Source organism: Myxocyprinus asiaticus, chromosome 2 (assembly GCF_019703515.2).
Source record: "Myxocyprinus asiaticus isolate MX2 ecotype Aquarium Trade chromosome 2, UBuf_Myxa_2, whole genome shotgun sequence".
Lineage (NCBI taxonomy): Eukaryota > Metazoa > Chordata > Actinopteri > Cypriniformes > Catostomidae > Myxocyprinus > Myxocyprinus asiaticus.
This window is the reverse complement of record NC_059345.1, coordinates 27,756,344-27,771,975: the sequence shown is the minus strand read 5'-3', so window position 1 is coordinate 27,771,975 and position 15,632 is coordinate 27,756,344. Positions and strand designations below refer to the sequence as shown.

At 41.6% G+C, this 15,632-nt stretch overlaps 1 protein-coding gene across 19 annotated transcripts in view; it reads right to left on the bottom strand.

The window, feature by feature from the left end:
* LOC127450578 (transcription factor SOX-6-like) overlaps positions 1-15,632 on the bottom strand; it is a 178,689-nt gene that overhangs the window by 7,139 nt on the left and 155,918 nt on the right. For all 19 annotated transcript variants that reach the window (XM_051714888.1, XM_051714843.1, XM_051714933.1 and 16 more), the window contains 3 exons: positions 9,438-9,543; positions 2,779-2,952; positions 744-960 (listed from right to left, as the gene is read on the bottom strand). In XM_051714888.1, the coding sequence (XP_051570848.1) occupies positions 744-960; positions 2,779-2,952; positions 9,438-9,543 (497 nt within the window). The remainder of the gene's footprint in view (positions 1-743; positions 961-2,778; positions 2,953-9,437; positions 9,544-15,632) is intronic.

Below are 15,632 nucleotides of genomic sequence, written 5' to 3'. Positions count from 1 at the left end.
GTAGTTGCAGTTGATTTCATGGTCATTCATTTTCATTCATTTTATGATGTTGATATTGTTTTATGCACTTAAAATGAACTTGATCTCAGTGTTTTGAATTATAAACTTTGGCCATACACTGTCATTGCTGTTAGATTTAATGTTGATTTCATTAATGTAATTAATGTCATAAGGAGCTCGTTTCATGAGGCTATTTTCATTAGTAATGAAGAATGGAATACATTTTCTTCCTCTTTGTACTTTTATGTTAAAATGATTGTCCTACTCAAATGCATGTGTCATAAAATAAAATATAATTTGGTTGAAAGTAACCCAAAAGTAATCAGATTAGATTAACCCAAAAATGTAATCTATGAGATCACATTACTGACTGCATTTTTTGTCATGTAATTTGTAATCAGTACCTGATTACAATTCACAAGTAATCCGTTCAGCACTGCCTGTATCTGCATGATTTTTTTTGCATTGCACTGCTGCCATACAATTGGATTATTAGATAATCACATGAATAAGTAGGTGTACAGGTGTTCCTAATAAAGTGCTCAGTGAGTGTAAAATGACAGGCAGTGTTAAACGAGCTAAATGGCTTAATTACTCCAATCAAGCTGATTAGAGGGTCACTGGCTTTACATCAGGAGCTGGCACACTGCATGGAGTCATTACCTGTCTATTGTGTGAGCTCTAAGCTGGCTTCATTAAGAGTACACAGGGTTTAAGCAGAGGCCAATGCATGGTGAACCTACCCCACAGTGAAGAACTGCCTCATCTCCTGCCTCCTCGACCTCATCATCTGCTTGTACTCGCCGATGCGCAGCTTCTTGCCATCGATGATGCAGGTGCGCTTAGGCCGAGGCTTGTACTTGTAGTTGGGGTATTTCTCCAGGTGGATTTTGCTGAGCCGTGCCTGCTCCTCATAGTACGGCTGTTTCTCCTGATTTGTCATGGACTTCCAGCGAGATCCTGATGACCACAGGAGGTGATAAGTTAGGATATGTTTTGTAAAGACAATCACAAAAAAACAATTAAAGAGATAGTTCATGTCATAATTCTGTCATAATTTACCTACCCTCATGTCATTCCAAATGGTTTCTATCTTATGTGGAACCCAAAAAGAGATGTTTCAATTCATATCGCAGTCGTTATAACTTGAAAAAAAAATGAGCTAAAACTATCATAAACAGTCCATGTGTTTTATGCGTCATAATCCAGGTCCTCTGAAGACATAAAAAGTTTTGGTGAGAAACAACCTAAAATGAATCTTGACGTCCGTTGCCCGTTCACAGTGACTTGCGTTAAGCACTAAAAAACAACACAAGTTCTCACATGAACAAGCATGTCACTGTGAACGAGCTTCTCTCAAATACTCATGAATGTGCAACAGATCACAAGATTTTCCCTGTAAAATTACTTTCAGGTTGTTTCTCATCAGACCGCAATCCTATTAAAACATTTCCTTTTGTGTTCCACATAAGAAAGAAAGTCATACAGGCTTTGAGAGAATTGAGAGAATTTTTATTTTTGGGTGAAATATTCTTAAATGTAAACACCTTTTGGGAAAAAGACAATGAATATTAACACTGTAATTTTAAAGTGGTTTCTAATGAATAATATTTAAGCATCCAATGTTATTAAAGTACATTTTTGCTTGCATGTTTACATATCATGTTAAAATGAACAAACACAATGTACAACAATTCAGCTGAATTTTTTTGTAAAAAGCACCGCTGTTCTGAATAGAGGGTAACTGCATGACCATTACCATTGCTGCATTAGCAGAAACAACAGGCCAGTAAATATCTCCAGCTTTCAGAATGTCCAGGCTGACGGGACATTTAGTTGCTTTGATCTATTGACTCTCTGTACTGTGGAACAAGACCCATTTAGCCCTGTCATTTTTTCATGACAAACACTGCCCACGTGATAGCCACTAAATCCATCTAATTGAGCTGCTTCTATGGGCAACACGTCATCAAGTTTAACGTGCTCGTTGGTTTCAGCCACATTGAATTGTGCAGAATTATTTGGAAAAGAAGTTTAGGCAGGTGTGGCAATAGCTTGAACATAATTTTCACTGAAAACATATTGAATAGTAGCAGTGTAATGTTAAGATACGTGTCTATTGATTGCTTAGAAAGAAAAACTGGCTTTGATATGATTATCTTTTTTTTATTTTTATTTTTTTTATGAAATTCAAGGTCCAGTATATTCCAAGTTGTACTCCATTAACATAAAACACACCCTCTCTGTTAATGGTGCAGATACATTTTAGTCTTGTAAGTCTTGGTTTTGATCCAAAACATTGGGCTGTTTCAGTTTGGTAAAAACAGTCCCTCCCTTCACCTCAACAGAGGATTAGTGTTTCTAAATGCTGTTCTAAGTCATACTGTCATTAACAGAGCGTCTTTATAACAATAGTGTTCTGAATTTTAATTTATATATGGTAGAAAAGCATACATACAAATTCCAAGCCTACAATAAAAATATTCCTTGAGCTGTTACACCAAAGACAAGCAAAGTCATTCCAATAAGTAGAATGACTCTTTAAATAAATGTGTTACCAAGACCATTGAGCTAGAGTGATCCAAAATAAGCAAATCCATTTTTCGCCAGTGTCTGACTGAACCACTTTACAATAGTTCCCTGGACAGCACTGCAGAGACACTGGGCAGAGGTTCAGTTTATGCTTACGGCACATGGAGTCATACCAAATCAAAACGGAAAGGCCAATGTAGACGGCTATGGCTGCTGGTCGTGATTGATTTGGGGGCTTAGACTTACCCAAGATTTTGCTGATGTTGGAGTTGTGCATGTCTGGGAAGGCCTGGAGGATTTTGCGGCGCTCATCTTTGGCCCAGACCATGAAGGCGTTCATGGGCCGTTTAATGTGAGGTTCGTTGCTGTTCCTTCCCCGAGGTTCCCTGTAGACCCGTGCTTCGGTATTGCTGGCGCCTCCTGTTGGCCAACAATAATAATGATGCTGTTTATCTGCAGAGCCATTCAGTTCCTTACTCGTTAGGAACACCAAAGCAAGAAGGAGAGAGTTGGTGCAAACCATTATACAACTTAGTAGTGCAGGGTATCCATCAGCACATCAGTGTGACTGGAGCTGAACCACAGCACTGGGCTTGGGGATCCCAAGTGAAAAAAGGCATACCTTATACTCCAGGGTGCCCATCCCAAAGCTGGACTGGACAAGCCCATGCTTTGGAATGTAGAACAAAACACCATTGATGATAGAGCAACTCTTGAAGAGTGGAAACTAGCTCAAACCAGATAAAGAGGAGCTTGACTATAATGCCTTTTAAATATTTTGTCTGGGTCTCAACATTCATTGCTGAGTTTGAACTGCTGTACATTTCTGGATGGCTGTCGTGATGTTGTAATGGTAATGTTCTGAATATCAATGTGGCAGGAGGGTGTTTGCGTAAGTGAGGTAAAATGAGGGGAGAGGGCCAGTGGCACAGTCCTGACAAAATATATTTCTTTATGTGATGGGGGGTGTGATGGCCTAATGGTTAAACTGGGGCTGATAACCGAAAGCTTGTAGGTTCAAACCCTGCACGGTTGAGAAACCCCAGCGGGGTTGTTTCTGTAATAATTGTACTATAAGTTGCTTTGGATAAAATCTCTTCTAACTTTACTCTCTATCACAGCAAGAGTGTGATAAAGGGCAAACAGACTGTGCTCAAGAGTGTAACAACTCTTCAATCAGGCCATTCACAATCAGCAAGTGTGTCCCCCAGTTTTTGTATTTAAATTTACAGCAGAGTGAAAATGATTCTGTTTGCATGCACATTTGCTTCCTTTTATATTTAAGATGTGAAAGAATTAAATAAAAGCTGTATGAATATTTCAACAAACAAAAAAATGTTGATAAACAAGTCTTGAAAAATAAAGCCTTTCCATATGCTACGATACATCTTTAATGATCCAAAAACTGGATAAGAAGGCTTGGAATCAGCCATGAATATTTCATCATCCACATGTGATGTGTATTCATTAGAACCCTGAAACTTTCAAGTCTTGGCACACAGTACCTGCTTTTGATTTCTATTATCACTGGTGTTGATAAACAAAATAAAAACTCTGGTTAAGTAATGGATCTTGGCACTGTACTGCTATTAATGTGTGACACGCCAATTATTCCAAGGGCAGTGCGCTGCTACTCAGAGAGGGAGGAGCACGAAAAGAGGCCACAGTGGAATCTTCTCGCAAGATTAACCTTCTCTGTTCTCAAATACACACGCACACATCACACAGGGGTCCTGCCAGAGATCAGGTCTAAGTTTCAGAGAGCCAGCAGGAGGCTCTATTCCCCCGGCTCTGCTCGGCAGAATGGCTTTGCTCAGGGCCCCAAAGATCCATTTACACATGTCATGTTTAACAATCATACCAGCACATTCCTAATCCAGAAAGGGTTGGCCTTTATCTGGCTGGCCAGCACAGTTTAGAGCTCCACACAGTCATGGTGCATCAGTCAGCATCTGCCGTCACTGCTGCAGGTCCACTGGCATCTGACTCTTTCTCTCTCACTCTCTCTCGCTGGCACTCTATGATCTTGCCTCTCTACGATCTTCCTTTATTATTCAGGCAAAGGCAGCACCACCGCAGCCCTTCACATACCTCAGAAACATGCAATAACTTTGTACAACCAAACACACTACAAATATCTGCCTAGTTCCAGCCCTCTCCGTATGGAACGACACAGCCCTTCTGTCGGCGAAGCCCGCGAGCAAGCCGCCAGGGGTGCGGGGATTATACAGCAGCACCCTTCCCCGCACAGTACATTAATTTCATTTAGCACGCGCTCAGCATGCAGGATAAATTGATTTCACTTTGTTTGGTTTTGACAGCCATGTTTATTGTGCAATGAAATGTAGTGTGGCGTAGGGCTGACAGTATCCATCAACGCTGGGCAATCTGCTGACTGCCAGGGCCAGATGAAGGCATTCATTACCTTGCCAGCCCAGTGTTCGCTCGCACGCTCACTTGCTCACTCACTCAGCTACCTCACCCAGACACGACAGCCACTGTCTGCTTAGGGTGTAGAGATGGCCGGCTCTAATTTACGATTCACCCCCATGCCATTACTTTACCACTGACACTGATTCAGCAATTTATATACTGGCATGCATGCAGATATAGGCAGAGGTGAACAGCTTATGAGGAAAAGCGATACAACATGCTGGAGTGGCAAGACAGAAAAACAGCAGCTGGATTTCGAATGCATTTTTGTGTCCGCCTGTGCTTTTTTCCGATTGTATTTCTATGTAAACATGGAAATTTTAGATTGACATTTTTGACAGTTTTTCTGCTGGAGCGCCACATTTTTTAGACACCGTGTCTAAGTTAAATAGAACATAATCTTTTAAAAAAGTATCAGGACACCTGCATTCAGTTCTATTCGTTGCACTACATCCAACTTTTTTAGCGCAAGAACTCATTCAATCTGAACAACCCCTTATGCTGCTTTTAGATTCAGATCAGCTCTATTTTTCTGTTTCTCCACTGACGGGCTGAGAGAGAAAGTGAGCGAGGGGGACTGGGGCTGGTTGTAATAATCATCTCATGCCCTGTTGTTGCTGTAGAGTGTCGGCAGGCTGCAGGGCGGCTAAACAGATGCCGTGCTTTCAGTCATCTGAGCGGACCAAAGGAATGAGAGCCAACTTAGACGCCGTATGAGACTGCATCTGGGTAGGGGGTGTTGCACGTCTGCCTCTGCGAGCTGGTGCTTGGCGGGGACGAGTAAGGGCCCCTGGCAAGGAGCCCCGCTTGCAGACACGGGTGGTCCCTACCCCCTTACACCGCTGCAATCATGATGTGCCTTAATCAAAAGCAGCCAAAGAGTTGGCAGCAAGGTTGCCTTGCGCGACGTCATCCCGCATCTCAACATGCAATTTACATCCCTCTGCTTTTTTTCGGTTGTTGTTGTTTAATAAAAGAGAGCTTACATGCCTATCAAATTAGCATTAATTGACATTTCTTTTCCCCCTGCGACTCTTTTAGGAAGCACCTAGTTAGGTGCGTTATTGTGTAAATAAATGCAGATGTTTTGGGATGCCACAGGAGACCCCCTGAGGTATGTACAGCAGGATGGGGGTCGGGGACGGCAGGAGGCTTCTAATCGACTTTATAGTGATTTATGACCCAGTGCCCAACATGAAAGAGCAATACAAGAATCTCCATTTAATTTGTCTCTCCTAGTGAACAGGAGGGAGAGCAGAGGGGGACTGTATGAATTACAGAGATCGAGAGAGTGAGCGAGCGAAAGGGGCCCTGGCCCACCACACCTGTCTGCAGCAGGCCCAGACTCGACGGTACGCGGAACTGAGCCAAAAGGCTGAGACTCTCAGGCTCTCACTGCTGCTAGCACTTTGTTCCGAGGGCACACAAAGACTGTCACACAAGAATCCGCTCCCATCACTCCGCTCTGCGAAACAAGCAACAATCACGCAAACTTGCCGGGCCTTTTGCCCATGATCAAATAAAGAAAGAGACGCCTTTCCATTAAGGTATTCAATGCTGACAATGGGAATCTCTCCAGCGCAAAGGAGGATCAGTACGGATTAATGCGCACAGACAGATACAACACAATGCTCGGCTCTCCAATTCATGTCAGCACTCATATTCTGCTAATTAAACCATTGTGACTTGCATGTGATACAAGCCCATTGCTTTAACATGCCAATTGTTGGTTTTCACCCAGCTGTATATTTGGAATTCTTCTAGATATGTCTATTGGTGTGAGTATATAGGGACAAAAGCACATCATGTTACCACATGTTTCTTAAAGCTATTATTCTCATGCATCTCACCCTGGATGTTGTAAGATTTTTTTTAGAGGGGCAAGCTAAATTCCTTTGTGCACCATTTCAGAAGTGGTAGGTTAAAGGAGACCCAGACTGACATGCATACAGCAACAGTGGGAATGGAAATGTCATTGTCGTTCTCTCGTCTCTTTTCTGTACACATAGATTTTGTGTATTTTGTCTTTTGTCTGAGGTAAGGTACGGAAAGTATAATAAATTATACGGTAAACTATAATGTGTTATTGATTGTTGTTTCTCACGGATCCCTAAAGATCTTTGTTTTTATTACAGTATAATAATATCTAGTTTATCAAACTTGTTCATAAAGCGATCCTCTAACAAAAATGTCTGACTGACTTTTTGATTTTTTTCTTTGACTACAGTGAATTTGAGATTATTTCCATTTAATAACCTTGCAGCAATTTAACCAAACAAATACATCAATAAAACAGTAATAACATAATCAGATTACAAGTCATTTGTCCATTCCTAGTTAATCAGCCCTGGCCAACGTTCATTTTGGCTGGTATTGTCACAAAAGTGTACTTATATTACCTCGACTTCCTGCCCTCTGAAATCTTTCAACCCACCCTTTGTTCTGCTCAGACCCCTCTCTGACAGAGACAGTTTAAACACTCGCACGACCCTACCCATCAGGCAAACAAAACTTATACGCTGCCATATGTGAATGAACAAAGGGGCCATACTAAAGCCTTTTGTGGTATTAGTTAATGTTTTTCATCTGAGCTTAAAAAGACCTAATGACTTTGTGGTGAGCTGATGCATGTGGCTCGTGGCTTTTTGCGAAATGAAGGAAATTCTATCTATTTCCATACCCCGCCGTTATTTCCCAACGGCCCCTCTCTCTCGTTAGAACTTTGGCAGCTGTTAATTTGGTTGCTGCATGCTTCCCAAATATTAGTTCAAGCAACCTAAAGCTTTCTGCGAGTTACAGCATTGACAGAGAGCTGTTTTACACCCCGAGCCATTTCCAATATAATGCTTCTTTCAGCGGGCAAGACCTTCACACAGAGAAGCACGCCGTTGTTACGAGGGCAGTAACATCCACTCAGTGATTTTCCTTTGCTCCCAATGGCAGTTACTGTATGAGTCTTTTTGCTCTGTTAAAATGTCAAGAAATTTAATTCTCAAATGGTATTTTACTAGTCAGTTGATATATAATTTAAAGGGCATAAAAAGAGTAGATATCTTTATTGACGAAGCTTCTGCATGGTACAGTGTAATAAAACAGAGACTAGTGGCAAATAAGCAGAATAAAAGGGATGAAGTACTGCTTTTTTTATCGTAGGTATCACATCCACGGTGCTTACATTCCTAGAATATTTCAGGGAGAGGAATGGAATTTGTTTGAAAAAAAGGCTCTAAACACAAAACACCCAAGTAAACAGACACTGTGTTTCCCAACGGATAAACACACTCTGGTTGTAAAAGAGACTATTTAATGTGGGGTGCATCATCATAAAAATGCAGTTCACATCTTTCATCTCGATTTGTTTGCGGGAAGATGGAGATGGGGCGGCTCGTGGTGAGCTCGGAGCACTCGTACTGGCGCCTTGTCCACTGCTTCCCCCTGGGATGAGAAACCTCTGAGGCCTTTGCCTACTACTAATCCAGTCTCTACTGGGAGTTTACTGGCAGAACATTCTCTGTTCCTTCACCTCCACATGGAACTCTAAAGGAACACCCCATCACTCAGGCTGCTGGGTGCCCTCAACCCTTCCCCTGACTGCACCGGAGCCCACAGGAGACAAGGTTCCCACCGTGTGGAGGACTTGAGGACCCAACTTTTTCACTGATCAGAGAGGGGTAGGACAGACTCCTCAGTAGGAATCTGCTCTGGTCTGGTCATAGAAGATCCTGCCAGACCAGAAAAACTGCATCTCGAAACCTCTATTTACAGAGGAGATTTCTATCCAGCCAAAATAAATAAATTATGTTTTTGAAAGCTCATAAACCAACAGAGTTATGTGAGGCTGATGATTATCGCTCAATTGTGTTTGTATCTTCAACTAAATGTTTCAAGGCTCACTGTTCATTTTATAAATTTGATAATACCCATCATTACATATTCAGGATCTTCAATTAAAATTTATTTTTTTTCTCTCTGTGTCTTGGCTCTGGATTTTCATTGGAACTTTTACAAAGATTTACATGGGAAAAACAGAGAGTGTTTTGAGTGTTCCTCACTACTGTTTACGAACAGGGCCACAAAAGGTGCAATCTGAAGTTAAACCTCCAATTACAGCACATCAAACACACGCTGTGGCTATGGAGCCCGAGCCTATAGGACAACATCTATCTTGTCATCAACTAGAAAATCAGAACTAGCTGTAAAAAAACTTTAAATACAGCTGTGTAGTGCACCCCCAGAATACACACACTGCATTAGTGCTTTTCCCTGACACTAACCAAGCGCCTATGGAATCCAGTCAATCTGACCATGTGACTGAACTGTATGTGACCTTATTCCTTAATGTAGTCATGTAGCAAGTAGCATCAGATACATGCCACATGCTTTTCAAGGGTACAACGTGCAGTGAACAAAATGTATAAGCTGTCGCATTATGATTTGACACAATGTGCCACTACAGGCAGAAAAACACTTACCCTCGAAATCCTCTGGCCTGGTGAGGTCGATGACTCTGTGACCGATCTTTCCATCCTCGCCTAGTTTACCCAGGTGATGGCTCAGGTTGTCATAATGAGACCTCTCCTGTGAAACATGAAACAAAAATCTGTTCAGTTCTAGTTGAGATAAATGCAGTTACATGTCTACAGATGTCTGTTATTATCTATAGATACTGTATCATACCATATTGCATACAAAGACAGAATAATGTATAATAAAGAAAATTGTGTTTACTCAGATAAATTACTTGAAAATTGTACATATTGTACACAACCATGAATAATGAGGCCTGTGACAGACAGATTTGGATTAACAATGATTCAGAGAAAACAGTGTGAAAATTGCAGTAACATCAAAAAATCCACACTTTTTTGGCAAAAAAGCAACTTTGAAGTTTTAGTGTTTGGATAGTTTGCGATAGGATGCATTTGCCTTTGTAGACCAGTATAGCATGAGTGTTAAAGGTTTAGTTTACCCAAAAATTACAAATTCTGTCATCACTTGTAATGAATTCTCATCCTCATTCCAAACTCGTTATGACTTTCTTCCTTGGAACACAACAGGTAGAATGTTATGAACATGGACATAACGGGACAGGCGGCAACCCAAAACTAAAGTCAGATTATTTGGAAAGTCTGATTTTCAAATTCAGATTTGGAACAAACTGAGGGTGGGTAAATGATGACAAAATAAAAAAATTTGGGTGTATTATTCCTTTAACATAGGACACACATGCTTGTTGCGTGCATTTTCTACATGCCCATGTCAAGCCATCTTTATCATGGCTCTAGTCTCTTACTGTCTTTATCTGTAGGGACTTGTACCGATAAGAGTGTAGAACACTCTTATAAAAAGGATTTCAAAACAACACACTGAAAGATTCTGTGCACACAATGCAGCTTGGGACCTCCAGTGAAATATTCAGCTTTTTTTTTCCTTTCCCTCTTTCTAATCTTTGCAGCACATACCCCTGTCTCTGCTGCCCTGAGCTCCCTGTCTATCATTTATTCAAGGCTCATGCTCGGGGGAAGCGCCGTGTTTTCCCTTTTGTCGTGTTGCTTTCTGTTCAGATTAAACTCGGCATCATGTCACACTTGATGCACAATAAACCCCTGTCATTCCTCACCCGGGTGACAATATTAAATGTCATGTCCGTGTGCATTTACAGAATAAAATAGCTTTTGGGGGCCCTCCTTAATGGTTGCAGCACATTACACTTAATGTATTATGCAGAGGAAGAGGGGCCGACCACTGCTCGGGCCCATTGTTAAATGAACTAGTTCTGCCGTGAGTGCAGAAGGGCATTAGCGGAGCCCTTTCTTGATCTCTCTGAAGACTCAAGGAGGAGACAGACACTTTGACTCGGCATGATACAAGTAATCTCTCCCCCCTCCGATCAGGCCTGGAAGATGCTAAAAGCCAGGCATGCTATGGTGAGTCAGCCCCAGAGCGTTTGCTCTTCTCCCTGGGTGTTCATACAATCTCAGGCAAAAGGTGTGCTTGAATTGTCTTTCTCTTTTCTTTAGAGAATGCCTATCACACACAGTTTGAACAGACACTCGGGCGGGCTCCCAACACAATGCTAACAGCTCCCCTGTCACACATGCAGACACAGATACCAATGTACACATTAATCTTTCAGCTGCGCTGCTTTGGCCATTTTGCTCGTTTGTTTGTTTTCTATTCTTTTTGCCACTAGGGAGCTCGTGGAGCATGGAAGCTCTTCACACGGCAATAGATTATCACTCTGGCTCAAGTTGTCAATAGCCCATGACAATAGTGGATTACTTGAGATGATGCTGTGCTCATTGCACCTGGAGTCAGTTTAAATAGACTTTATTCAATGTCATTGACTGTTTAAAAACTGCAAGGTTAGAAAAAGAATAATTTGATTAATCTTTTTTTTTTTTATTTAGTCTGCAAATGATGCATGATAACACATATTTACCAAATAAATAAATACCTGTATAGAAAAAAAAAAAAAAAACTTGTACTCAAGTCTCTTAAGTGAACTCTGAGTGCTTACAGACAACTATTACTATTATTCAAAAAACATGACTCAAGCATCTGAGAGACAGAGAGAGGAGCGGTAGTGAGAGAGAGAGAGGGTACCGCAATTTCTCACCACGCTTGATGGAACAATCATTATTTATTGCCATCTGAGTGATTCTGATATACAATTAACCACTACCTGCTTATGGCCTGTCATTAAGAGCTGCCTGTCTTGACTCTGCCTTGCTTATTTAAGTGTTTTCTAATTATGACATATGTAGCGATCCCCGCTGGGCCCGGGTGGCTTTGTAAAGATAAGTTGGAGCACTAGCTCGGCATGCCACGCTCTGTGTGAAGTCTCCTATGCTGCTGTATTCATCACCAGGCCGCATTATTGCACTTAATGAAAGAGGCATGCAATCCCCGATGACAAATTGACTGATGTGTGCGATTAGTCGCACGAGCAATGGGTGATGCGCTGTGGACAGTCCACTGGAGAAGGGCTCAAAAACTGTGTGTGTGTGTGTTTGCGGGGGTGTTTGGCTCTCTCTGATCAATTAACCCCTTTTATAAAGTCAGGATCATTAAACATCAGTTTGGGGAACAAGAAGCATCCATCAGTGAGTTTCATTAAGTACTGTTTGAACACTAAACTTTCTCCTTTTCCTCTTTGAGACAGAAATGTACTAAAAAAATGAGTCGGCAGAGAGCTATTGTGCATGGAAATGGGATTAGACACCTCGATGTCTGAGGTCTAACTTAATGGACTGAGGGAGAGTTCATTCATGGCCGATAACCATAGAAGATAGTAACACTCTGTTTACAGTGCACATTAACAGTCTGTAATTGAGAAAGTGAATATGAACATAAAACTAAATGTGTACATCTTCAAACATTGCACAATGAATTTCCATTAAATTTAATATACTATGTTTTATATACTTGTTGGTTGTAACTTATGTAATTTATATCGTAGCATTAGTATTATGGTAAAAAAAAATCATTGAGAAAATTTATATGCATAACATCAGGCTTTTTGTTTGAAGACTTGAAAAAGAAAAATGTCTAAAGCAGCTTTACTACTGTCCGCATCAAGTGCTGCGATAAATCAATGGCATTTTTATTATTTTATGGTGTCATTAAATTTTTACTGATCACTTTGCAACAGAAGAGCAGTAAAGGGTGTGTACCATCCTGAGAGAGGCCTGGCAGATCCTAATGGGCACATCTCTCTTACCATTGTGCTATAAAGGATATTTATAATGTGCATTACACCAGCATGATGGCAGAAGCCCCAACTCTCTGCAAGTACAAAAAGGTTGAGGCGAAGGAGAAATGAAGAGGGCGTTGAGGGAATCAGAAAAAAAGAAACAATGCAAAAAAGAAAAGATGTCATAGTACACGTTGTGCCCCTCCCATGCTAACCGCGACCTCTCTGGCGCACGGCTGGCCCTTCCCTCAAATGAGTTCAGCATGCAGCCCTTCATTCCCACATCTAAAATTATAACCACACAGTCCTAAGCTGAAGTGGAAAAAGACACCCACAATAATCTCCCCTCCTCTATCCTTTTTTTTCCCCCTCCATCCTCAAATTTGGTTACAGAATGCATTTTGTTTCGACGGAGGACAATTGCACAGTGAAGTAATAACATAGAAGAAGAGATGGCAAGGCTGGTGGAACTTCTGAACATCTGGAACGAAGCCAGAGCGAGGAGCACATGTCAGCGCAGCGGCAAGGGCTTTAATCAGGCCAGCCGCAGAACATGTGCCTGAGGACTGCAGTGCTGCCCGCAGATGCATCAGCAGCGGCGTGTATTTCGGGCAGAAGCGTATTGTGCTGGTGTCTACCCTGTACTTACACATCACACTGCCTTAGAGTGACGCTTTTCCTACGGTATAAATAACCCAGCTTCAGCCATATGGCCTTGGATTGTTCCAGCCGGGTCCAGATAATGGCAATTGTGAGACAATTTTGTGCCTCATGCTGCTTAGCATGGGCATCCACATCCATGTCCAGATGTTTTAAAAGGGAGCAAGAGAAGCATACGCCTCTGCTGCTTATAGATGTTGGAAATAGAAAGGTACTAGCAAGTTGAACAGAACAAATGACTGACCTTGGCAGGTGCAAACAAGTCGATTTAGTAATATGCCCAGATTACTGTATGGCTGCCCAGGTGCACAAGGTTAATACTATAATCTGGTAAAAAAAAAAAAAAAATTGCTAAAACACAATGGTCCAGTGAATAAGTGTTTGTGCCGTGTCCTTGCCTTGGCTCTGAAAGCTGAGAATACAGCATGCTCTCTCAGTTCCACACCTGGCTGAGAGATCCAAGTGATAGAGAAATAAAGGGAGCCTTTAAAACGTATTACAATGAGTGCCAACTGTGTATATGCAATATAGGTTGTGAGCTTCAGCCGACTTAAAAGTCTTTGGCTGTATTGAGATTGATACTCAATACAAATCACTGCATTTACTTTGCCCCTCATCTGCTTTCAATTCCTGCTGTAACCTATCACAATGTTATTTATAATGGTGCAGCTTTCCAGTAGTTAGTAGTTTTGAAGCATTTAGTCTAAAGCACATGCAGTTGTGCGGCGAGCCCAGAGTTCCTTTCATGCGGTTGCTCGGTTTTTATTCCTGAGCGGTGCTCTGCGCTCACAGGCTCCCAGACCGAAAAAGCAAGTGCTGGCAGAACATGGCTAGGGCTGCGACCTCACTCCACTGGTGGGCAACTGATCATAGAGCTTTTTTATCTTCCAGAATCACATCATCTGAAGACATTGTGACATCTCGCATTAGTCAGGCAGCCCTAATAGTTGCATTTTCTTAGCCTAATGCTCTCCTTTTATTGTAATCATTTTTAGAATGTGCTATTCAGTGGCGGATTATACCATAACTGCATTTAAATCTGACAACTGGTGCTCTCTTATAAAAACCGGGAAATTTATCCACAACATCTGAACTTTCAATGTCACTAGGGAAATTAACCATTTTATATGTGTCCAAGTCGCTAGCTCTGTTTTTTCTTTCTTGTTGCGTTTTTTTATATGTTTTTAGCATTAAATGACCCTGAACTGTACACAGAGTCCTCAAGGATCTGTTAAGAGGGACCTTGCTTTCTCTGCTCTTCCTATGCAATCTATTTACAATAATGGACACTCTAAATCGCATGATCTGGGAGACATAGGCTTCTTTATGTGCATGTTTGGAGGGGTTCTGTTCCAATATGGTGCCATATAAATGAATCATTGTAGCCTATTCTTTATGCCGGATTTGTTGTGGGATATCTGCCATAAGCAGAGCTGTGCAGGTCTGCAGTATAGAGGCTTGTTTCATTTCTGAAAGAGTGTCCTGTTTTGGCCATTTGTGATTTTATGCAGCCACAGTGTAAAATCAGGGCCATCGACACAGAGTTGAGCTCTGGTCATGTCTTACTAAGGGTGAAGTAATAGGACGAATAAGTGTGTGGTATTATTTCAGAAGTAGCCAGGGACATGCACCAACTCAAACAGATGTTCAAACCCACTCAGTAACCAAAAAAGGCGCTATTTTTATTTCCTGGCACATCTCAATAATTGGAACAAAGAATTAATGTAAGCAATACTCAACAATGTCACTTGCTGGCTATGGCGCAGTGCCTGAGTTCAGAATATAATCAAATTTTGGATGGCCAAAGCCATGTATGGCAGGATTTACTTTGCGGCCAAAAATAACCTATGCTGGCAATTTCCAAGACAGCAGCAGAAAAAGGGGGTAGAAAATTGCTTCCAGGGCTGCACACCAGACAAGATTATACCCAACTCTTTGTAAAAGGAAGTGTGAATAGGACCCTAACACACACACAGGGAGGGAACAAGGGCAAACATTGGCTTTGGGTCTAAAGGTAGGGGGTGAAGATTTCGAGGAGAGTGAGCAAAGCTTCATTTAAATGTTTGTGGTCTCCCGGTGCTGTGGGATTTGAGAAAAGTGAATATTCCTCTCATCAATAATGTAGGTGAGAGGAGGGGGTGGAGGAGGCCTGCGGATGCTCAATAGGTTAATACACTGGCCTTTCACCCTTTGATTCCAGTTTGGGAAGTGTCAGCACAAGAATATATTTTATCTCCTTGCCAGACTCCGTCAGACTGCAACATCTGTCAGAAACTGGGTTATTAGCGAGGCCGAAATCTAAAATCAAAAT